At 43.5% G+C, this 23,091-nt stretch overlaps 1 protein-coding gene and 1 long non-coding RNA gene across 4 annotated transcripts in view; one reads left to right on the top strand and one right to left on the bottom strand.

Annotated features, from left to right (window-relative positions):
• The window catches only part of LOC146401553 (uncharacterized), an 838,561-nt gene that overhangs the window by 396,997 nt on the left and 418,473 nt on the right, over positions 1 to 23,091 (bottom strand). The gene's annotated exons all lie outside the window — the stretch shown is intronic.
• ZNF318 (zinc finger protein 318) overlaps positions 3,515 to 23,091 on the top strand; it is a 51,060-nt gene continuing 31,483 nt past the window's right edge. For all 3 annotated transcript variants that reach the window (XM_021098752.2, XM_001926792.7, XM_084968150.1), the window contains exons 1-6: positions 3,515 to 4,086; positions 6,667 to 6,815; positions 13,536 to 14,175; positions 15,640 to 17,082; positions 19,604 to 19,703; positions 22,313 to 22,617. In XM_021098752.2, coding sequence (XP_020954411.2) covers positions 3,625 to 4,086; positions 6,667 to 6,815; positions 13,536 to 14,175; positions 15,640 to 17,082; positions 19,604 to 19,703; positions 22,313 to 22,617 — 3,099 coding nt within the window. In that variant the 5' untranslated portion in view covers positions 3,515 to 3,624. The remainder of the gene's footprint in view (positions 4,087 to 6,666; positions 6,816 to 13,535; positions 14,176 to 15,639; positions 17,083 to 19,603; positions 19,704 to 22,312; positions 22,618 to 23,091) is intronic.

Here is a 23,091-nt window from a genome sequence, read left to right as displayed (position 1 = left end):
TCAGGAATAGCACCTGGCAGTAGGGAAAGAGAAGTTACCTCGAGGAGTAAAGTAGGGATGTGGAGAAGCCTAGCACACCTCCCTTCATCACGGCAAGCTTCACACCTCAAACAGGCAAGCGCTGAGGAGGGCAGAACCTTTAGTTTGAAGTTTAGAGTTGAACTACATTTAGGGCAGGTGTGAAGGGGAAGCAGGAGAGTTTTCCAATTATATAACATGGAGGCCAGCTCTCTTGATAAAAATAGTTATTCAATAATAATAAAGAAAGATTGAGGAAGAAAAGTTGATAGAGTGTAACTAACTCTGATTTAGAATTTAGTGACTCCAAATATCTGTAAATACCTATTCACATTTTCTTCATTTTTTTTTTTTTGTCTTTTTTTTGCTATTTCTTGGGCCACTCCCTCGGCATATGGAGTTTCCCAGGCTAGGGGTCTAATCGGAGCTGTAGCCGCCAGCCTACACCAGAGCCACAGCAACGCAGGATCCGAGCCGCCTCTGTGACCTACACCACAGCTCACGGTAATGCCGGATCGTTAACCCACTGAGCAAGGGCGGGGATCGAACCTGCAACCTCATGGTTCCTAGTCGGATTTGTTAACCACTGCACCACGACAGGAACTCCCCATTTTCTTCATATTTACTTAGATCCCACCAAAAGCATGGGTAACCAAAATTCATATACAGGTTAATAAAGACAGAGTATACGCCTCTGGCAGAGTTTAGTTATTTTTTCCTTAAAATAACTTTTATTGTTTTTGTTATATAAATTATATGGATAGCCCAAAAGTCATAAAATATGGATGAGAACAAACAAAACAAAAAACACCTGCATCATAGTCAACATTAGGCAAGGGTTATACTGTGCTGGCAAATTATCCCTCAAAATCTCAGTGCTTAACAGAACAAGGTTTTATTTCATGCTCATGGAATATGTCCAGCTCAGGGTGGATGCAAGTTGCTCTGCTCCACACATTCACTCAGGACCCAGGCTGACAGGCTACACCACCTGGAACATGGTAGCTTCACAAGTGTTGCCATAGCAAGGGAAGAGAAAGTATAGACATATTATAACTCCTTCCTGACTGGGCCTGGAAGTGATATAATGGGCTTCCATTCACAGCTTATAGTGACTAGAAATGATCACAAGACTCCCCTTTCTGAAAGGGTTCGGAAAGAAATGTCCTTTTCCTCATGCCCAGCATGAGAGGAGATCCATATATCTGTGAGCCCTGGTAATGTCTCCTAGATCTCCTAATCCTATAAACCCAGAGATGACTAAAATCAAATTTGCTAGACATTTTACACAGCAGCTTCTCTTAGACAGGCTTCCACCCTTCTCTGATAGGGCTTTTCTGTTACTGAGCTAGTATATCTGAATCTCTGAGTGCATGTCTCTGCGGCACCAGACATGTTATGAAATATGTTTTTAGACTGCTCAGAAACCTTGTGTATAACTCAGATTTTCTGGTTAAGAGTCATCGCTTGGAGTTCCCATCGTGGCACAGCGGTTAAGGAATCCGACTAGGAACCATGAGGCGGTGGGTTTGGTCCCTGCCCTTGCTCAGTGGGTTAACGATCTGGCGTTGCCGTGAGCTGTGGTGTAGGTTGCAGACGCGGCTCGGATCCTGCGTTGCTGTGGCTCTGGCGTAGGCCAGTGGCTACAGCTCCGATTAGACCCCCTACCCTGGGAATCTCCAGATGCCACGGGAGTGGCCCAAAGAAATAGCAAAAAGACAAAAAGACAAAAAAAAAAAAAATCATTGCTTTCTCAAGTTTTACTTTCTTTTCCTTTCACCACCAGTCCTGGTATTTAGTTTTCTTTTCACAAAGAAACCCCATTTAAAAAACTCTTTACTGCCAAATTACACAACTGAAAGAAAGCAATAGAATTGGATTGAGATGTGGACAAAAAGCACTTGGCAGCATTCATTCATTAGCTGGGTGACTTATTCTCTCATGATGACTTCAGGATATAGATAATCCCAATTCATGTTCCAAACAGCTGTTAAAATAATTTGATTTTAATATGGATTACGTAAGGCTTCATATCCCCAATCCACGTAAACTATAGGAAACAGAATCATTAAAGTGTTAAAAATATGTAGAAGAATATATTAATAACCTTGACACACTGAAGGCCTCCTTAAGCCACAAAATCCAAAAGTCAGGAATTGGAATTCAAACGCCTATACAGAGCAAGCAAGTAATACTGAGTGAAGAAAGCTGAGTATGAGAAAAATCACCTCGTAAAAATTTTACTTCATTTTTACCGAGCTATAATGTAAGCAAGTGCCATTTTAAAAACATCTGAAATATATTTAAAATATTTTTAAATATATTTAAAAAATAGAAAAATATAAATTAGAGAACGGTAATCTTTTACAATCATTTTTTTCTTTGTCTTTGCTTTGGAGTCAGAAACCCTGATTTTCATATCAATTTCAGGTTTTGCGTCTCTAGCTGATAGAAGAAAACTGTCAAGCCATTACTGTACTTTGAAGAGTTTAGCTGGTTAGGGTCAACATTGTTTTTCATATTTTCACTGTTGTTCTTTTATATGTCATCTTTTTCCTCATTTTTGAACTTGGCATGCAGGACCTTGAGACTGGACACTACCATTATAGCCAGGCATCCTGGAAAATTCTGGTCATAAACTTGCGGGGTTGGGCGTGGGGTTCTGAATTGCTCCCCCAAACTCTCCAGGCCTCCAATCTGTCATAACGTAGACCCCTGGCAGTGACTCCCCCAGCCATACCCAGTAAGTGTTCTGGTTGAGACAGCGACTGTGTTACTCGTATGTTTGCTTTGGGTTTGACTCTCCTTCCGGAATCGGCCCCCATTTCGCACGTCCCCATACTCAATTTCACCCTCTAGAAAACAGGCAAACTGAAAAGTAAACTAACTGACCACTGTCAGTGGCTTCCGTGGGGGCCAGGACTCTTATGGTTGCTCCTGCCCAGGTGCGGTAATCTTCGTTTTACCTAATGCTTTGGCGGTTACTTATAGTACCATCATTTATAACCATTTGTGGTCCTGATGTAAATTAATAGGGTGCAGGAGAGCAAAGACGGTCCAGCACCCTCGAAGCCCGCTGCTTCCCGAGGCCTTGAGCATCCTCAGAAAAGCCGACTTCGCTCGCGCTAATCCCTTTCCTTCCGCTAGGCCAGCCCCGCGCGGAGCCCTCGGGGTCACGTGGTCGCCGGGGGGGAGGGGAAGTGGGCGGCTCAGCGGCCGCCATCTTGCCCGTGTGGAGGCGGAGCGTGAGGAGCGCTGGTCGCGCGCTTCCCCTCCCCTCCGCTCGCCCAGCCTCGCGCCGCCCGCCGAGCTCCTCCCAACTTCGGGCTCCTGTGGCCGCTCCCTGAGTGGAGGAGCGGGGAGCCCCGGAGGGCGGGGGGGTGTGTCGGGCGCGTGCTCGCCCTCCAACCGCCAGCCGCGGCCGCGGGGGCGCGCTCGGCCGGGCCCCAGGGGCGGTGCGGGGCCGAGGGGAGGGGGTCGCGCCTGCTGTGGGGGCGGCGCGCGGCGGCCGTGGCTGCCCCGGCTGCAGCTGCGGCGGCGCGCTGGGGGCTCGCGTTCAGGGCGCCCCCGGTCAGAGCTGCTGCCGTGGCCGCGGCTGCCGGAGCCATGTACCGCAGCGGCGCCCGCTCCTCGGTCTCTTCGCACCGGCCTAAAGAGAGCGGCGGGGGCGGCCCGCGCACCGGCCGCAGCTCCGGCTCCTCCTCAGGCCCGGCTCGTCGCACCTCGCCGCCGTCCTCCGGCTCCTCCTCGTCGCGGACGCCGGCTCGCCGGCCCCGCTCTCCCTCAGGGCACCGCGGCCGCCGGGCCTCGCCGTCCCCGCCGCGGGGTCGCCGCGGCTCCCCGTCCCCGCCCCGCGGCCGCCGGGCCTCACCGTCCCCACCGCGGGGTCGTCGCGTCTCACCGTCCCCACCGCGGGCCCGTCGCGGTTCCCCGTCGTCGCCGCCGCCGCGGGGCCGACGACTCTTCCCGCCGGGCTCGGCTGGTTTCCGAGGCAGCAGCCGGGGGGACTCCCGCTCCGACTTCGCCCGGGACGGCCGCGGAGACCATCCAGGCGACAGCGGCAGCCGGGTAATCCCACCCCTCGCCCGGGACTCCCTCCACACTCCAGCCGCCTTGCCCCGGGTTCCCGCTTCCAGAGGCGCCCGCAACTCGGGCGCCCCGAGGCCTCCAGGCCGGGGTCTCCACATCCAAGGCCCTCCGCCCCCACGGGCCCCCTTAGAGACGCCCGAACCGGGAGGTTCCCGGTCAGTCCCGGCAGCTTCATTTGCACAATAACGGATTCGGGACGCGCCCGGGCGTCGGGGCGGGAGGCAGTGCTGCATTTCCTGGGAATAAGCCGATTCTCTCACTCTGGGTGAGGTGTGGAAAAGTTTCCCGGGACGAGGGGAATCTCCTCCCAGCCTGGTACTTTTTCAATAGTTGGTGTCCTCTGAGTTCCGTGGTTTTGTATCCTCCTAGACCTCAGCTGCTCCCTGGATCTTAAAAAGGCTGAAATGTCTTTGTGGCTAGTTAGGGTGGCTTGTACCGCCCCAGAGTAGACACCTAGAATATGTGAACTGTTAGCTCCCCGAAATCGAAATGTGTGTACCCACAGTCGTTTTAATAGCTGCTGCCACTTACTGAATTATGTGACAGGAATGATGCTTAGCTCACTTTAAAACATTCTATTTGAACATTCACAACCCTTTGATATGAGGGTACCTCCTTATCTAAGAGCTGAGGAACCCAGAGCGGTTTAAGTAACTTAAAGCCATTCAGCGAAGAAGTGGTGGAGTGTGATTCAATTCATTTATGCTTGCTTCCCAACACTGAGTTTAACTGTTATGTTTCCCTGCTAAAGGGACAGACCATGAGGTAAAGGAGTTTAGTTTAGATGTAACATTGACGTCCCACCACAATCACCATCCTAATAGAGCCTTTGGGCAGGATCTGGTGTTTTGGAATTTGGTTCACCAATCTTTTTTTTTTTAAATCCTAGTGACAACATTTCTGTTTGCTTGAGTGGCTCTCTGACAGTAGCCAAGTGCTCTGGGTACTCTGGTTACAAGTGAATTTGACTTGTCACTGTATTGAGATTTTCTTAGCTGAGCAGGTAGAGTTTGAATGTTAGTCTCCACTGAGAAAGTAAGGAAACCAGAAAACTACCAGTTTCCATAGCCTCCCCTTTCTTCTCCAGTGCACAACCCATTTGCTCCAGTCTTTTCTGTCTCAGTAAATGATATCATCCATTGCCCATCCAGAAACAGTTATCATCTCCCTTCTCCCAGTCTGTAAGAATAACTTCATCTGTCACCTCTACATCCCCAAAACTGTCCTCCTGCTGTCATCTAGTCTAAACTGTATTACCACTTGCCCAGATAATGGCATTACACTCCACACTTACTACCATCCAGTTTTTTTTCCTGTACCCAGCAATCAAAATGATTTTTAAAGATCTACATTTTATATGTTTGAGAAATATTTGTTGAACATCTGCCATGCTCTTCTGGCACTAGGGATACAATAGTGAACAAACTAGTCAAGACCCCTGTCCTCATAGAGCTTGATTCTAACAGGAAGTTGGATTATAAATAAGACAGAAGTAAAATGTTTTGGCATGTTAAGTATGGTTAAGTATTAAGAAAAAGAAAACACAGAAAGGAGTTACAGTTTTCAGTAGGGTAGCCAGGGAAGGCCTTCTGGGAAGGTGGCTTTTTAATAAAGACCTGAAAAAGATGGGGGTATGAACAATGTGAGCATCTGGAGGAAGTATGTAGTAGATCATATCACTTCCCTGCTTGAAACCTTTCTATGGGTTTTTATTACACTAAGAATAAAATCCAAATTTCCTAACTGTGGCTTCTGCCCATCTTCTCCTGTCACTTTGCTGCAATCACACTGGCCACCTTTCTGTTGCCCAGAACATGCTAAACTCTTTATAGGGCATATTCTTTTTTCCTGAAACATCTGTCTGTTCTTCGAAAGACTGACTTCTCATCATTCAGGCTTCAGGTTAAATGGTATCACCTCAGAAGGCTTTCTGTAACCATCTTATTTGAAATATCTCCTTTCTCCCATTGTCTTTTGTGTGTCATGTTTTAATGACTTTATAACACTTTATAGCGCTATCAGAAGTACTTTTTTTTTTTTAACCTGTTTTTGGCTTGCCTCCTTCACTGGAAATGTGTAGGTCCTGAGAGCAGACTTAATTCACTCCTCTAGCCCCATGCCTGGTACAAGGAAATGAAAGATCACTGATGGGGAGGGTTGGAAGTATGGGCTTTCATCTAAGAAAATGATAATTGTTTTAAAATCCTTTATTTTGTTTTAAATTTTATTTTATGGCCACACCTGCTGAGTAAGGAAGTTCCTGGGCCAGAGATTGAATCCGAGTGGCAGCTATGACCTGTGGTGCAGCTGTGGCAATGCCAGATCCTTTAACCGCTGCGCCCAGCTGGGGATAGAACCTGTACTTCTGCAGTGACTGGAGCCACTGCAATTGGATTCTTAATCCACTGCACCACAGTGGGAACTCCAAAAGTCCTTTATTTTTGGAATAATATAGTTACTGTTCACCCTGTAGGACCACAACTTTGTGACTAGAGAGGAGAATGTTTTTGGATGTAGGGATGTTTTGACTCTTTTGACTATAATCTTTTACTTTTGTAGAGACGCTCTCCTGGTCTGCGTTCTGACTCTTTGGAACAGAGCTTAAGGATCACTGTTGGCAATGACCATTTCTGCGTTGGCATACCTGAACGACGGCGGCTTAGTGATCGACTGGGGTCACCAGTGGATAATCTGGAGGATGTGGACAGGTAGGCTTCATTTGAGGCAGGGCACACCATAGTAGTGCTTGAAGGTAGAAATGTTGCTGTTTTCTCAGTGTGAAAAAGTTGAAAGGATGCTGCCAGCACTAAAGTTATGCCCTATGTCAATTATAAAGTATAACATTGGAAAAGGCTTTCTAAGTGGGGTAGACCCTGTTGCTGAAAGAATTATGTAGAAGAGAAGGCTTTAAAATGTCGTCCTGGCCCAACTGGAAAGGGGGAAATTGAGGGGACATAAGCAGTCCCCCAAAATTAGTAACAGTTGAGATGATATAAATTCTAAAATACTGGAACTAAGGCTCCCTTCTACAAAGGAAAATTCCGGACAAAATAGGAAAATTTTTTTCCACTGTGCCTGTAGCATGCAGAAATTCCAGGACTAGGGATCTAATCCAAGCCACAGCAGCTATCTGAGCCATAGCAGTGATAATGCCAGATCATTAGCCGGCTGAGCCACCAGGGAACTCTAGGAAATCTTTTTTTAATGGTGTTATGTTTCACCTTGTCCAGGCTGAAATACATATTCAGAAAGGGTTTGGATAAATTGATGTCTAATATATATTTAAAATAAATAAGCTTTAATAGAAAGTTAGAGATATTTAACTTTGAAAATGTTTGATTTCAGTTATTTATAACCATTGAGTGCTGAGGAAGGGCAAATATACTCCACAGAGTATTAAAGGTAGATCTTAGGTACTGGGAACTTAGGTATATATGGAAAATGAATAACTACATTGGTTGGTTTCCACCTCACAAAGTAAAAAAGTAAGGAGGGGAGTTCAGGAAAAGCATTCTTTCTGAGAGCTAAGAACCATGTCTGTAACACTGGGAGTTTTCACAAATGCTTAGCAGTAGCAGTAAATCAATATAATGTTCTATCAAACTGAGACTGTCCATGCAGTAGTGCACAGAGTATAGGCAGGCAGGTGGGGGACAACTGGGCAGGAAGTCTGAGGACCAGTGCTGCCCTTTGGTAATATTTACTTCAAAGCTTCAGTGGCTAATCAATGCAGTGAAGCAAGGCAGGACGGTCTTGTGTCATATAACACTGAAGCTTCTGAAGGCAGGGCTTTGAGGTGTATGACTATATCACTTAATGGAAGCAACAGCCCTTGCCCTTCTGGCTGCTTCTATTTTGGGAGATGATTGAGTAGGCAGTCCGAGTAGGTGTTGCATGGTGTGATTCTCTTCCTTCCTTGCTGAGGTTTTGAGGTAACTTTAGCATTTCCTCCTGTTAGTCCCAGGGTGTTACCTCCCCTTTCCTAAACTTTGTTATGCATGTGTGCTTCAGATAGCCAAATTTCTGTTTATAAGTTATAAAAATTAAAAATTTCCTCTTAGGGAGTTTGAGGTAGTAATCTTCTTTCATGAATCATGTTTCGAGAGAGAGAAATTTATTTTAGAGAAAGTGAGATGAAGGTTCTAAAAGGAGGTACCAGGCCATTCTTTAGACTTTTTGCCCCCAGCACTCTTGCTCAATATGGTTTGTGTGTATAATTACTGTCTGTTTAAACCAGGCCATTGGAATGTTGGCATTCTGAAGATGTCTTCCTGATAGTCCAGTCTTCAGCTAATGAAACAGATCATTTCTATCCTTTGTATGTAGATGTGTGTTAATTTTTTCCTGAGGCCCCTGTATTCTTTCTCTTCCCTTATTGAATCTGTTAAATTTTATACCAGGTCTAGGTTATAGCCAGATTGCCAGGGTTGTCAGTCTCCTCACCATGACAGCTCTGTGTGTGGGACTGTAACTTAATCTGAAAAAAGAGCATGAACAGGTTGCATGAAGACTCTTCTAAAGACCTGTGGATGTGAAGTTGATTTCCCCTGTTTATCAAAGTACTCTGCTCATTATATGTTCCATTAATGGAATTCTCATCTCCTAACTCCTTGTCCTGACATATGTTCAGGGAGTAGGATTTTTTTTTCCCTCTAATTTACCTTAGGGAAAAGACAGAAGCAAATAGCTTTCTTCAGCATTTTGGAGACACAGGAGAGGAAAAGAATGGGAAGTTTGGGCTCTGGAGGACCTTTTTTTTAATATCATACGCATTTTTTAGCAGCTTTATTGAGCCATAATTCATGTACCATACAATTTGCCCATTTAGAGTGTACAGTTCAGTGACTTTTAGTATATTCACAGAGTTGTGCATCTAACACTATGATCAATTTTAGAATGTTTTTATTACCTCATTCTTGGTTGTTAATCTCATCCACCCACTCACCCCAGCCTATCAGACACTTTCTGTCTATAGATTTACCTTTTCTGGCCATTTTATATAAATAGAATCATACAGTATGTGGTCATTTGTGACTGGTTTTTTTCGTGAGCATAATGTGTGTGTTTTTGCATATAACAGTGTGTCATTCCTTTTTTGTTGCTAATAATATTTTATTGTATGTATTTTATTTATTCATTCACCAGTGATGAATGGATGGAAAACAGTTGTTTCTACTTTTTGGCTATTATGGATAATTCTATGAAATTGGTGTACAAACTTTTATGTGGATGTATGTTTCATATATATTTTTAAACTTGTTTAATGGAGTTTGTAGACACACAAAAAAGTAGAATAGTGTAGTGAGCCCTGATGCACTCATCTCCTACATCCAACAATCAATTTTTAAAATAGACCTTATTTTAGAAAAGAGTTGGATTTAATCAAAGCTTTCAGAGAGAGAGTTTGTCACTGGAGCTACAGGGGATTGGGGCCCTTTTTAGGACTCACTTTTATTGCAGCCAGTTCTCTCTCTCATCCTTTGGGAAAACTGGGGAAGGAGGACATGAGCTCTTCTAATAAGCAACTTGATTTCTGCCTGTATTTACAGGATAGCTCATTCTTTTAACTGTTTCTCTTCTTTTGTTGTTTTTGCCTCCTTTTCCTGGAGATTGCAAATCTGGACTGAGTCTTTCTGAGAGCCATTTAATTTTTTTTTTTTTTTTTTTTGTCTTTTGTCCTTTTTAGGGCCACACCCTCGGCACATGGAGGTTCCCGGGTTATGGGTCTAATCAGCTGTAGCCACCCGGCTATGCCAGAACCACAGCAACACCAGATCTGAGCCACGTCTTCGACCTACACACCACAGCTCATAGCAACGCCAGATCCTTAACCCACTGAGCAAGGCCAGGGATCGAACCTGCAATCTCATGGTTCCTAGTCGGATTCGTTTCTGCTGCACCGCAGTGGGAACTCCCATTTCATTATTTATAGCTTCTTGGTATTCAATGTTGGATTTGATCTTGGGCTAGTATGTTGCTTGGTGGAAATCTAATAGTTCAGGTAGGGAGCTGAATATGGTACCATGGATGAACTTGCCGCTACCCATGGAGCCTGTAATTTTTCCCTATACTAATGTGATCAGGGACTATGTATGGTAGATGATATTTTGAAAGCGGAGTGAGTCAACTCATGAACATTCCTCCATGGAAATATGTTTGTGGCTGACAAACCTACTGAGTAGATTATCTTATGCTAGTTATGTTTGATTTTAGAGATCATCCTTAGTCACTCATATTCTTTTCTAGTTCATACTGCATAGAGACCTCAGAATTCCCCCAATTCTTGGGGAGAAGGTCAGTAACAGGAACCTCAGTTCCCACAGGTGTCATTCTTATAGAGGAGGTGCTAAAGTTGATCCTTTATGGTATTTTTATTTTAACTTTTTTTAAAAATCATTTTTATTTTTTCCATTATATTTGATTTACAGTGTTCTGTCAATTTTTTACTGTATAGCAAAGTGACCCAGTCACACATATATACATTTTTTTCTCACATTATCCTCCATCATGCTTCATCATAAGTGACTAGGTAATAGTTCCTTGTGCTATACAGCAGGATCTCATTGCTTATCCATTCCAAAGTTATAGTTTCATCTATTAACCCCAGATTCCCAGTCCACCCCACTCCATTCCCCTCCCCCTTGGCAACCACAACTCTGTTCTCCAAGTCCATGAGTTTCTTTTCTGTGGACAGGTTTATTTGTGCTGTATATTAGATTCCAGATATAAGTGATCTCATATGGTGTTTGTCTTTCTCTTTCTGACTTACTTCACTTAATATGAGAGTCTCTAGTTCCATCCATGTTGTTGCAAATGGCATTATTTTGTCCTTTTTATGGCTGAGTAGTATTCCATTGTGTATATATACCACATCTTCTATTTTAACTTTTTTTTTTGCCACACCTGAGGCACGTGGAAGCTCCTGGGCCAGGGATCGAACCCAAGCTGCAGTTGCAACCTGTGCCACAGCTATGGCATCTGCTGTATCCTTAACCCACTGCACCACAGGGGAACTTCCTAGTTTATCCCTTATAGTCTTTCATAAAGTTATTTATAGGTGTTACCCAGGTCTAAATCCAAACAAGAGTTGGGCCGGTGAATGAGAAAAGGCAATGCTTTGATGTTCTTAGTTCCAGAGATAGGAAAACGACTTAAAAAAACAAAGAGGAGTTCCCATCGTGCCGCAGTGGTTAACGAATCCAACTAGGAACCATGAGGTTGCGGGTTCTATCCCTGCCCTTGCTCAGTGGGTTAACGATCCGGCGTTGTCGTGAGCTGTGGTGTAGATTGCAGACACGGCTCGGATCCTGCGTTGCTGTGGCTCTGGTGTAGGCTGGTGGCTACAGCTCCGATTGGACCCCTAGCCTGGGAACCTCCATGTGCCGCGGGAGTGGCCCAAGAAATGGCAAAAAGACAAAAAAACAAAAACAACAACAACAACAAAAATAAATTAAAGTCATTTCTAGAAACTCAGAAAAACAGAAGTAGCTGCTAGAAACCGTAGAAAACTAATTACCACTGGATGATAATTCACTCTGGAATGTGAATGACATGTAAATTATTCAAAGTTTTATGCTTGAAGTGCTAGTGAATCTTTATTTCTATCTGTGATTTAAATCAGAAGCTTTTAGGGGGACAGTAGAGGCTCTATAACCATATTGCCCCAAAAGATTAGGACTACTGTGTGTAGTGTAGAGATCTGAGATAAAAGGACAGATGTCCTATCCTGTATTTTCACTTTCATGCCATAGAAGTCTAAGACCTTTTTATTTTTATAAAATAAAAATATATAGTGAGATAAACCATCCCATACTCTTTTTTGTGGATATCCAGGCAAGGAAGGAAAAAGGGTCACAAAACAGGCTGTGAGGGAGTTTTATGGGTTTTTTTAATATCTGAGCCAGCAAAATGAAGCAACTGGAGAACCTTCTACAACTTATGAGAAAATCATGCCAATTGGATAGATCAGTGGTTAAATTTTTTTCTCCCCAGAGTGAAACTTTTTTCCCAAATGAAATATTCTGTAGAATTTTACTATGTGAACAGATAAAGTTCTGGCTAGTATGATTTCAATAAGGCTCTCCTTGCAGGCTCTCTACCTCCTTCCTTTAGGCGGCTCCTGAGTACTTTTCAAAATCTCTGTGAAACACAGCTTGAAAATTATTGATCTAGACTGGTGTTTCTCAAAATTTAAAATGCATACAGATCACCTGGAGAGCTTGTTAATACATAAATTCTGGGAGTTCTTGCTGTGGCTCAGTGGGTTAAGAATCCAACTGCAGTAGCTTGGGTGGCTGCAGAGGCTTGGCTTTGATCCCTGGCAAGGTGCAGTGGGTTAAGGGATCCAGTGTTGGAGTTCCCATCATGGCTCAGTGGAAGCAAATCTGACTAGTGCCCATGAGGATTCAGGTTCGATCCCTGGCCTCGCTTAGTGGGTTAAAGATCTGGTGTTGCCATGAGCTCAGATATGCTGTGGCTGTGGCTGTGGCGTAGGCCAGTGGCTGTGGTTCTGATTGGACCCCTAGCCTGAACCTCCATATGCCCCCGGTTACAGCCCTAAAAAGACAAAAAAAAAAAAAAAAAAAAAAGGATCCATTGTTGCCAGAGCTGTAGCTCAGATTCAGTCCCTGGCCATATACTGAGGGTTCAGCCATTTTTTTTTTTGGTCTTTTTTGCTATTTTTTGGGGCCGCTCCTGCGGCATATGGAGGTTTCCAGGCTAGGGTTCCAATCGGAGCTGTAGCCGCCAGCCTACACCAGAGCCACAGCAACGCAGGATCCGAGCCACGTCTGCGATCTACACCACAGCTCACAGCAACGCCGGATCGTTAACCCACTGAGCAAGGGCAGGGATGGAACCCGCAACCTCATGGTTCCTAGTCGGATTAGTTAACCACTGCGCCACGAAGGGAACTCCCAGGGTTCAGCCATTAAAAAAAAAAAAAAATGCTAGTTCTGATTCAGTAGGCCCGCGTGGTACCTTTAAATCTGCATTTCTGAAAACTTCCTGGTTAATACTGATATTGCTCATTCAGACCACATTTTTAGTAGTAAAGAGCTAGAATTTAGCTAATGTGAAGTTGTGTAATCACAACTCTTTGAAGTCTGGTAGTGATGTTTTCACATCTCCCAAACCCTGCCACGATTCTCTGTATCCCTGAAGTCTAATCAAAGAGATTAGCCTAAGAATTCAATCTAGATAGATTTGTAATATCTCCTCTTGGTTAGAAGCTGCAGCTGCTTGTGCCCTTGGGAAAGGGAAAAGAAATGTTCCATGTATATGCATTGATTTGTTCTTGGACTTCATGATTATTATCTTTTGTTTTAAGCATTCCACTGCCCCCTTGCCAAATAATCAGTTTCCTAGCCATGTCTGGTCTTGCTCTTTCCAAGTCCATTGTATTCAGTGATACTTGTCTCTTTCTTCAGGGATGACCTGACTGATGATTCTGTCTTCACTCGAAACTCCCAGTGCTCTCGAGGTCTTGAACGATACATTTCCCGGGAGGAGGCACCTCTCAGTCCCTTCTTGGGACAACTTGATGAGGACTACCGAGCAAGAGAAGCTTTCCTACATAGATCTGATTATAGTGCCCATATCAGTTGTCATGATGAACTCTTGCGGGGAACAGAACGGAATAGAGACAAACTCAAAGGCTCCTACTCTGTACGACCCGAGGAAAGGAGCCGGGAGGCCAAACGGCCCCGTTACGATGACACAGAGAAGATACACAGCGTGGGAGGTGATCACCCAGGTTTTACATCAGGGACTCGCAACTATCGACAGCGTAGGCGGAGCCCAAGCCCTAGGTTTCTAGACCCTGAGTTTCGAGAGCTGGACCTTGCTAGGCGAAAACGAGAGGAAGAGGAGGAACGAAGTAGGAGCTTGACTCAGGAACTGGTGGGAGTTGATGGTGGTAGCACTGGCTGTCCCATCCCTGGATTGTCAAGTGCTCTAACAGCATCAGAGCCAGGGTATTCTTTACACCGGCCTGAAGAAGTATCTGTGATGCCCAAGAAGTCAATTTTGAAGAAGCGGATTGAAGTGGACATGGAACCTTCCATGCAGGTCTATGCTGTATTTCTTCTAGGGTCTCTTGCTAGTTCTGGTATTTTAAAGCCTAGTTAATTTCCTGGGGGCTGTGTCCATAAGGAATCTTTGGGATATATACTGGACTAGATTTTTTGTGCCTATGAGCTGTACCTTCTAGTACTCTCAAAAGGGAACTCTAAGCCTCATAATACAACAATAGAGGTTTGGAGAGTATTGAAAGTTTTTTTTCCCTCTAAATTAGATAGTCCTGTAGGAAATTTGAATATGGGTTTCTTGGAAATGAAGCTTAAATGGCAAAAGGAGGAGGTGATCTGAATTTTTCTCATCTCTAAAGAGAAGAAAAAAATGTGTGAGTGGTAGGACACTAAACCAAAATCAGATGATTCTGATTCTGGACCCATCTACCTCCAACTTGCTGTGTGATTTTTAAAGTCACCTTACCATTCTGGGCCTTGATATTCTTACTTTTGAAAAGATGAACAGACATGAGCACTAGTTTTAACCTGTCCTCTTAGGAACTAAATGTTTCTGAAGAAGTGCCTAAGGGCACTTAGAAAAGCAAGGAGAGACTGATCAGGTAGGGTTTCAGAGTTTTGTGACCCTACTTCAAAGTAGCTCCGCTTTTTATATGTTTTTTTAAGGGGGGGAGAGATTCATAAAGAAGAAAGCAAGTAAGGTAGAGCATCTCTCAATCCTTTTGAATTCAAATTCCTTGGTAAAGACTACAACAGATGACCAAAAGTAAAGATGCAATCTTTTCTATTTCCTCTTGCTACAGCAGAACCATCTGGAGAAATGGGAACCCAAATCTCTCTCTCTCTTTTTTTTTTTTTTCTGTCTTTTTATGGCCAAACTCACAGCACATGGAGGTTCCCAGGCTAGGGGTCGAATCGGAGTTGTAACTGCTGGCCAGTGTGGGATCTGAGCCACATCTGCAACCTACACCACCACTCATGGCAATACCAGATCCCCGACCCACTGAGTGAGGCCAGTGATTGAACCCGCATCCTCATGGATACTGGTTGTGTTTCTTAACCACTGAGCCATGATGGGAACTCCAGGATCCCAAATCTTAAACCTGGCTAAGGACCACCTTTTCTTCTTCTTTTTTTCTTCTTTTTCAGGGCTGCACCTGTGGCATATGGAAGTTCCTGGGCTAGGGGTTGAATTGGAGCTACAGCCACTGGCCTATGCCACAGCCCCAGCAGTGCAGGATCCAAGCCGCGTCTGCAACCTATACCACAGATTATGGCAATGCTGATTCCTTAAGCCACTGATCGAGGCCAGGGGTCGAACCCACATCCTTACGGATCCTAGTTAGGTTCATTAACTGCTGAGCCACAAAGGGAACTCCCAGGACCTCCTTTCAACCATACTTATCTTCCCCTATTAATTCAAGAACAAAGTATTTATCTTAATTAATTACTACTTTTCTGAGATTCTACACAGAGGCTAAATCAGATATGTTTGTCTTTGCAGCTTGAGAATTTTTCCAGCAGTACAAGCTCTAGCCAGGATCACCCTCTTTACCCTGCACACTCATCTCTTCCACTAAGTGGTGCTATTGCTGCTTTTGCCTCAGAGGTTGAAAACAAGGGAACTATGGTAGAGACTACCCTGAAGGAATCTCAGGGCAACCTCTACCAATGGGGCCCCCTCCCTGGGATACCAAAAGACAGCAGTCCCCTCAGAGAGAACTTTGGAAGTTTTTTGTGCCACAAGGAAAAATTGGATATGAAGGCTGAGGGACCTGAGCGACACACAGACTTCTTGCTTCCTCATGAGAGAGCTAGCCAGGATGGCAGTGGTTTCTCCTGCATTCTGAGCATGTTAGCAGATTCCACAAGTACACAGGAAAAAAGGCGACGTAGCTTCCCTGATATTGAGGATGAGGAGAAATTTCTCTATGGGGATGAAGAAGAGGATTTAAAGGCAGACTCTCCACCAAAGGCCCTTGGGGGCTCTGAAATTGAAGTTATGAGGCAGAAGGCAAGCTCCCTACCCTCTTCAGCTCCAGCCGTAAAGCTAGAATCAATAGAAGAGACCAATCCAGAATATGCCAAGATTCATGATTTGCTCAAGACCATAGGGCTGGATATTGGAGTAGCAGAAATTAGTAAACTGGCTGCACGAACCCAGGAACGACTTCATGGCAAGAAGCCGTCACGCTCCTCTGCTGACCGCCGTTCCTCAGTTGACCGGCACTTTTCAGCAGACCGCTGTTCTTCAGCTGACCGACGTTTCTCAGCTGATCGGCGCTCTGCAGATCCTCACAGACTAGAGAGTGGGGAGGCACACCATTGCAATACCCACTCCCCAGAGGTGTCCCATCCACACCCTGTCTCCCCTGTGGATCCTTACCTGCTTACAAAAAACAGCCCCCCATTCCTAAAGTCAGACCATCCAGTGGGTCATATTGCAGGACCTGAGATGGTTGGCAGTGGGTTTCAGTCACCTGTTGCAGTCAGGTGCATGTTGCCCTCAGCCCCGTCTACCCCAATTAGACTTCCACACCCTGCTTCTTTATCTCAGTTTCATGTGCCAAGGGCCTCTCAGTTTGCTGCAGCTCGGATACCTCCAAACTACCAGGGACCTGCCATTCCCCCTGCTTCCTTTGATGCCTATAGGCACTATATGGCATATGCAGCCTCAAGGTGGCCCATGTACCCCGCCTCCCAGCCTTCCAACCACCCTCTACCTGAACCACACAGGATAATGCCAGTTACCAAACAAGCTACCCGTAGCCGTCCCAATCTCCGTGTGATCCCCACTGTGACTCCAGATGAGCCCAAGCAGGAGGAGTCAGTGCTAAGCTCAATTTCTACTGCCCAAGTGCCTGTACAGGTGTCTATCCCATCACTCATAAGATATAATCCGGAGAAGATATCTGATGAGAAGAACCGTGCTTCTCAGAAGCAGAAGGTGAGTATTAACTTTGAGCATTCTAGGCCTGAATCTTCTATTTTTTTTTTCTTTTTCTTTTTTGTCTTTTGTCTTTTTTTTTTGTTGTTGTTGTTGTTGTTGTTGCTATTTCTTGGGCCGCTCCCGCGGCATATGGAGGTTCCCAGGCTAGGGGTTGAATCGGAGCTGTAGCCACCAGCCTACGCCAGAGCCACAGCAACGCAGGATCCGAGCCGCGTCTGCAACCTACACCACAGCTCACGGCAACGCCGGATCGTTAACCCACTGAGCAAGGGCAGGGACCGAACCCACAACCTCATGGTTCCTAGTCGGATTCGTTAACCACTGCGCCACGACGGGAACTCCTGAATCTTCTATTTTAACATAAATTAAAAGAATTTTTTTTGCGTTCCCATCATGGCTCAGCAGAGACGAAACTGTCTAGCATACATGAGGATGCAGGTTTTATCCCTGGCCTCGCTCAGTGGGTTAAGGATCTGGTGTTGCTGTGGCTGTGGTGTAGGCCAGCAGCTGCAGCTCAGCTTTGACCCCTAGCCTGGGAACTTACATATGCCATGGGTGAGGCCCTAAAAAGACAAAAAAGATTTCAAAAATTAAATTTTTTTTCTTTTTTGGTCACCCTTTGGCATAATAAGTTCTTGGGCTAGGGGTGGCACCAGGTAGGTGCCAGGGATGCACCTACGCTGCAGCTCCTTTAACCCACTGTGCCAGGATGGGGATCAAACTTGCGTGTTTGTCTTTTAGAGGGAGCTGAAAATTTGCAAGGCACAAAGCAATCTTTATTTATAATGTTTTTCTTTCATGTTTTCTCATTTGAACTAAGTCTGGCCCTAGGTTCCACTGTGATTGCTAGACTTCTTTTTTCTTTTTAAAGTTTATTTCTCTGTCTGAATTATCAGCCTTAGGATACTATGGGTAGGAGCTGGGAACCTTGAAGTCTTAAATATGACCTCATCAGGGAGTGTGGAACCAAAGTTGGATTGGGTGAAGGAGAAGGCAAGATATCTGTGTTTCATCCCAGTGAGTTTTGGATCCTTTTCCTGTAGTGGTTATGGGGTTTAAAAACTAATAACTAGTTGTTGCTGATAATTAAACCAAAAAATAAACTTTACTATTTTAACTTAGAGTCCAGGAATAATAATATATTTTATGACACTTTCATGAAGTACTTTTTATACTTTTAAGGTTCATTGGGTTCTCAGGCTATAGAAAGGGAGTAATGGCTAGGGTTAAGATATAATAATTCTGAATGTTTTAGAGCATAGGTAAAAATTACATAGGGGACATACAATATACAATAAAAGAATTTCAGATAAAAAAATACTATATACTGTTAATTTTGAAGGTCCTTAATAAATAATAATTCATTTTGTTAAGGTGATCTAAGGAACTTAAAATTGTAGTTTGTGTAAATTTGGTTTGCTAATAAAATAGTTAAGGCCTAAGAAGAAAAATAGAAAAGGTAAAATTGGAGGACTAATCTCATTTTTTCTAGTTTAAAAGAAATTTTGCTAATCCCTGAGAAAACAAAAAACACCTCTTAATTTTCTGTTGTTCTTGGGTATTCTGAACTTCAGTCTTTGTCTTTTGTTTTGGGTTTGTTTTGGGTTTTTGTGGGGGGTTTTTTGTCTTTTTAGGGCCACACCCAAGGCATATATGGTGGTTCCCAGGCTAGGGGTCAAATCAAAGCTATTGCTGCTGGCCTACACCATAGCCACAGCAATGCTAGATCCTTAACCCACCTCAGTTTAAGGCAACACCAGATCCTTAACCCACTAAGCAAGGCCAGGGATCGAACCTGTGTCCTCATGTATACTAGTCAGATTTGTTTCCACTGAGCCCCAGTGGGAATTCCCAGTCTTAGTTTTTTGAAGTCTTTTAATAAAGAAGAGGATAGGTTTAGCACAACAAAATCTAGGACTGCAGAGACAATGAAGACTAGTGCTTTCCCTTTATGAACCTAGCACTCAAGTCAAGGCTGACAATATGCAGGTTTTTCACATGAGTCCTTGATAGACAAGCCGTATTTGTTAGATGATAGAAATGCATTTGAAAGATAAAGGGCTTTAGGGCATATGCACCTGAATTTTAAAATCCCCTTACTCTGTGATCTTGGTTATGTTACTTAATCTTTTACGACCTCAATTTTCTTATTGTGAAACAGAGATAGTGTCACGATTAAATAAGATGACATATATATAATGCCACTAACAATGCTTCATCCATAACACCTATTAGTTGCTGTCTTGATGGTTCCTTTTGGGGTAAGAACCACTATCTAATATTTAGTGCTTCCTGCACAAAAATAGTACTTTCCAATCAATTTAATTCTGGAAAGGATAATTCTATTTTGGCACTTGGATTGGAATGAAATATACCTTCACCCTAAGTCAGAGCCCCTGTGTGCAGGCATTTGGACCCTTGCATAGATATTATCTACCATGAAGGTTTATGGAAAAGAGCAATAGAAAATGGAGGATGTTGGAGATTGAAGGATCTCTTAGTATTTTGTACTTTGCAGGTTATTGAAGAGAGAGAAAAGCTAAAGAGTGACCGGGAAGCTCGCCAAAAGAAGATGTACTATCTCAGGACAGAACTGGAGCGGCTTCATAAACAACAAGGTATCAGACACTCCTTTGCATGACTGCTGTAACTTTAGTAGGAGACCCAAATGGAGAGATTTGGGGACTCAGACAGGTTCATTGACGTGAAACCTCACTTTCAAAAAAAAATTTTTTTTTTTTTTTTCTGGCCCTGCCCATGGCATGCAAAAGTTCCTGGGCCAGGGATTGAACCTGTGCCACAGCAGTGACCTGAGCCACAGCAGTGACAAAGCAGATCCTTAACCCGTAAAGCCACCAGGGGAACTGAGGAACAGCCACAATGGGAACTCTTAAAAATTTTTTTGACATAATTAGACCTATAAAAAAGTTGCGTTAATAGTGTAAATGATTCTCAAGTGTTTTCCATGATTATTAGCATTTACGCTATCCTTTTTTCTCAGTAGTGTGTGTGCATGTATGTTTAAGTTTCCCTGAATTAAGAGTAAGTTGTAGATAAGATGTACCCTTACTCTTAAACACTTAAGTGTGGGTCTTCTAACAACAAAGAGTTCACTTACATAACTGTAATATACTTAATCAAAATTAGGAAATCAACAGTAACATACTAGGAGTTCCCATCGTGGCTCAGCAGAAATGAATCTGACTGGCATCCATAAGGACACAGGTTCAATCCCTGTTTTCACTCAGTGGGTTAAGGATCTGACGTTGCTGTGAGCTGTGGTGTAGGTCGCAGACTCGGCTGGGGTCTGGCATTGCTGTGGCTATGGTATAGGCTGGCAGTTACAGCTCTGATTTGACCCTTAGCCTGGGAACCTCCATATGCCTCGAGCGCAGCCCTAAAAAGACAAAAGAAGAAAAAACCAAAACAGTGATATACTAGTCTACTGATCTTATTCATATTTCATCACTTGTCTCACTGATGTCCTAAAGCAAAAAAAAGAAAAAAAAAAAAGATTACATTACATTCAGTTCTCAAGTTCTTTTAGTCTCATTTAATCTATGACAGTCCCTAGATCTTTGTACTTTGTGACACTGACAGAAGAGGTCACATATTTTGTAGAATGTCCTTTAGTTTTGGTTTGTCCGATGTTTCCTTTTGATTAAATTCAGATTATGTATTTTTGGCAGGAACATGATGGAAGTAATGCTAAGTTTATATCAGGTGTTGATTTGTCTCATATTGGCGATATCAGCTTTGATCATTTGGTTAAGTTGGTGTCTTCCAGGTTTCCTCATTGTAAGGTTACTATTTTACCCTTTTCAATTAGTAAGTATCTTATAGGGGAGATACTTTGAGACTATGTAAATATTCAGTTACTCCTCAAACTTCATCCCACTAGTTTTCAAATTCGTTGATGATTCTTTCCCAATTGGTTGTTATGATGGTGGTTAAATAGTGATTTTTCTGATTTCATCATTTCTTCTACCTTAATTAGCTGGCTTTCTGTCAGGGGGAACTTTCCACCCACACCTCCTCCCCCATTTATTTGTCTATTTATATCAGTATGAACTAATGGATTCTTCATTTAGTAGGTTATAATATTTTACTATTATTATTTATCCTCATGCTCAAATTGCTCCACATGTGGCCAGTGAGAGCTCCTTTAAGTTGGCTCCAGTGTTCTTTTAATATATCCCCATCATTTTTTGAGTATTTCCTTTTTGGCACAAAAAAGATGGTCCATGACACCTCAATTGATTCCATCTCTTCATTTATGCTTTTAGGAATTCATATACACACTAAGGAAGAATCATAGCTTCTTAATATTATAGGTTGAGGAGTTCCTATTGTGGCACAGTGAAAACAAATCCAGCTAGGGACCATGAGGTTGCAGGTTTGATCCCTGGCCTTGATCAGTGGGTTTAAGGGTCCGGCGTTGCCATGAGCTGTGGTGTAGGTCGCAGATGCGGCTTGGATCTGGCATTGCTGTGGCTCCAGTGTAGGCCAGCAGCAACAGCTCTGATTAGACCCCTAGCCTCGGAACCTCCATATGCCGCAGGTGTGGCCCTCAAAAGACCAGAATGAATGAATGAATATTGCAGGTTGATGACAGCATGGAATAGCAGAGAATGGGAGAAAATATAACTTCTTCTGTTTGGGTTTGGATTATTTAGGGATGAGAAACTTAGTTATTAATCCTGTGAGGATTAATTCATGAGGACCTGCATTTTGGAATAAGAAGTAACGTTAGGTGAGCCTGAGGCAAAAACCTAAAACTTAGTGGAGGTGTGGTGAAGGGTTCTCAAGTCAGATAAAGTCAAATATGTGGCTGAAAGTTTTTTGCCCTCCAAATAATTCTCTGGTTCTCTAAAGAGGACAAGCACAACATTCATAGTTAAAATGCATATTAACACATGCCCACAAACTAGTATATACCATTTTGGGGATTCATGGAGCCCCTCCCTGAAACCTGTCCCTAGAGCCTTAACTAATAACTTAGCTAATAAAAAGATAATGTAATCACTTAACCTTTACTTCAATAGGAGCTTCACCTAAACCAGCCCATATAGAAGGAGAGTATCAACTGCTTGTCAAATATTTTACAGAGAAAGATTTTTTTACCATAAAGTCTTGAGAATTAGTATTTGTGGCTGAAAAGTGACTTGATATCTTAACCTACTTTCCTTGTTTTTGTTTTTTGTTTGTGAACATTTTGATTATTCAGGGGAAATGCTGCGTAAGAAACGAAGAGAGAAGGATGGGCACAAGGACCCACTCCTGGTGGAGGTGAGTCGGCTTCAGGATAACATTATGAAGGACATTGCAGAACTTCGACAAGAGGCAGAAGAAGCAGAAAAAAAGCAGTCTGAGCTGGACAAAGTGGCTCAGATCTTGGGAATTAACATTTTGGATAAATCACAGAAGTCCTCAAGCGACAGTAGAGAGCCTACTGAGAAGATGGGGAAAGCGGAAAAATCTAAGAGCCCAGAAAAAATGTCATCGTCCTCAAACTCCTCTTCCAACAGCAAGGTAATAACTCAACTTTTCTATTTCTCTTATATCTCTTATTTCCATAGGGCCCTAAAAAAGGCTTCTAACCAACCATTTTCTTAACTTCCTTTCCAACCTGTTCTTACTCTTGCTAGAGTTCTCAAGCATAGTTCAGATCAGTGGTACTTGCCTTCAGGATTTTAGCACTTCTCCATTGCCCACAGTGTAGAATCCCAAATCCTCAACAGTCAGGGCCCTCTATGTTCTGGTACTAGGATCTACTCCTTAACCCACTTCAGTCTAGCTTCTAGTCTTCTCATAACTTGTAATACCATTTTGTAGGTTCATGTTTAGTAACAAGGTCACCTCTATGTTGTACAGCCTCAAATTTCAGTTCTCAAATTAGTAATTGAGGAAGTTCAAATTAGTAATTGAGGCAATTCCAGTTGTGGCTCAGTAGTAATGAACCCAACTAGTATCTATGAGGACACAGGTTCAATCCCTGGCCTTGCT

The sequence above is a fragment of the Sus scrofa genome, chromosome 7, assembly GCF_054392235.1.
Source record: "Sus scrofa isolate SSC_HxYL_T2T_F1_AM1 chromosome 7, Sscrofa_HxYL_maternal_Yorkshire_Landrace_v2.0, whole genome shotgun sequence".
NCBI lineage: Eukaryota > Metazoa > Chordata > Mammalia > Artiodactyla > Suidae > Sus > Sus scrofa.
This window is presented reverse-complemented; position numbering and strand designations above follow the sequence as displayed.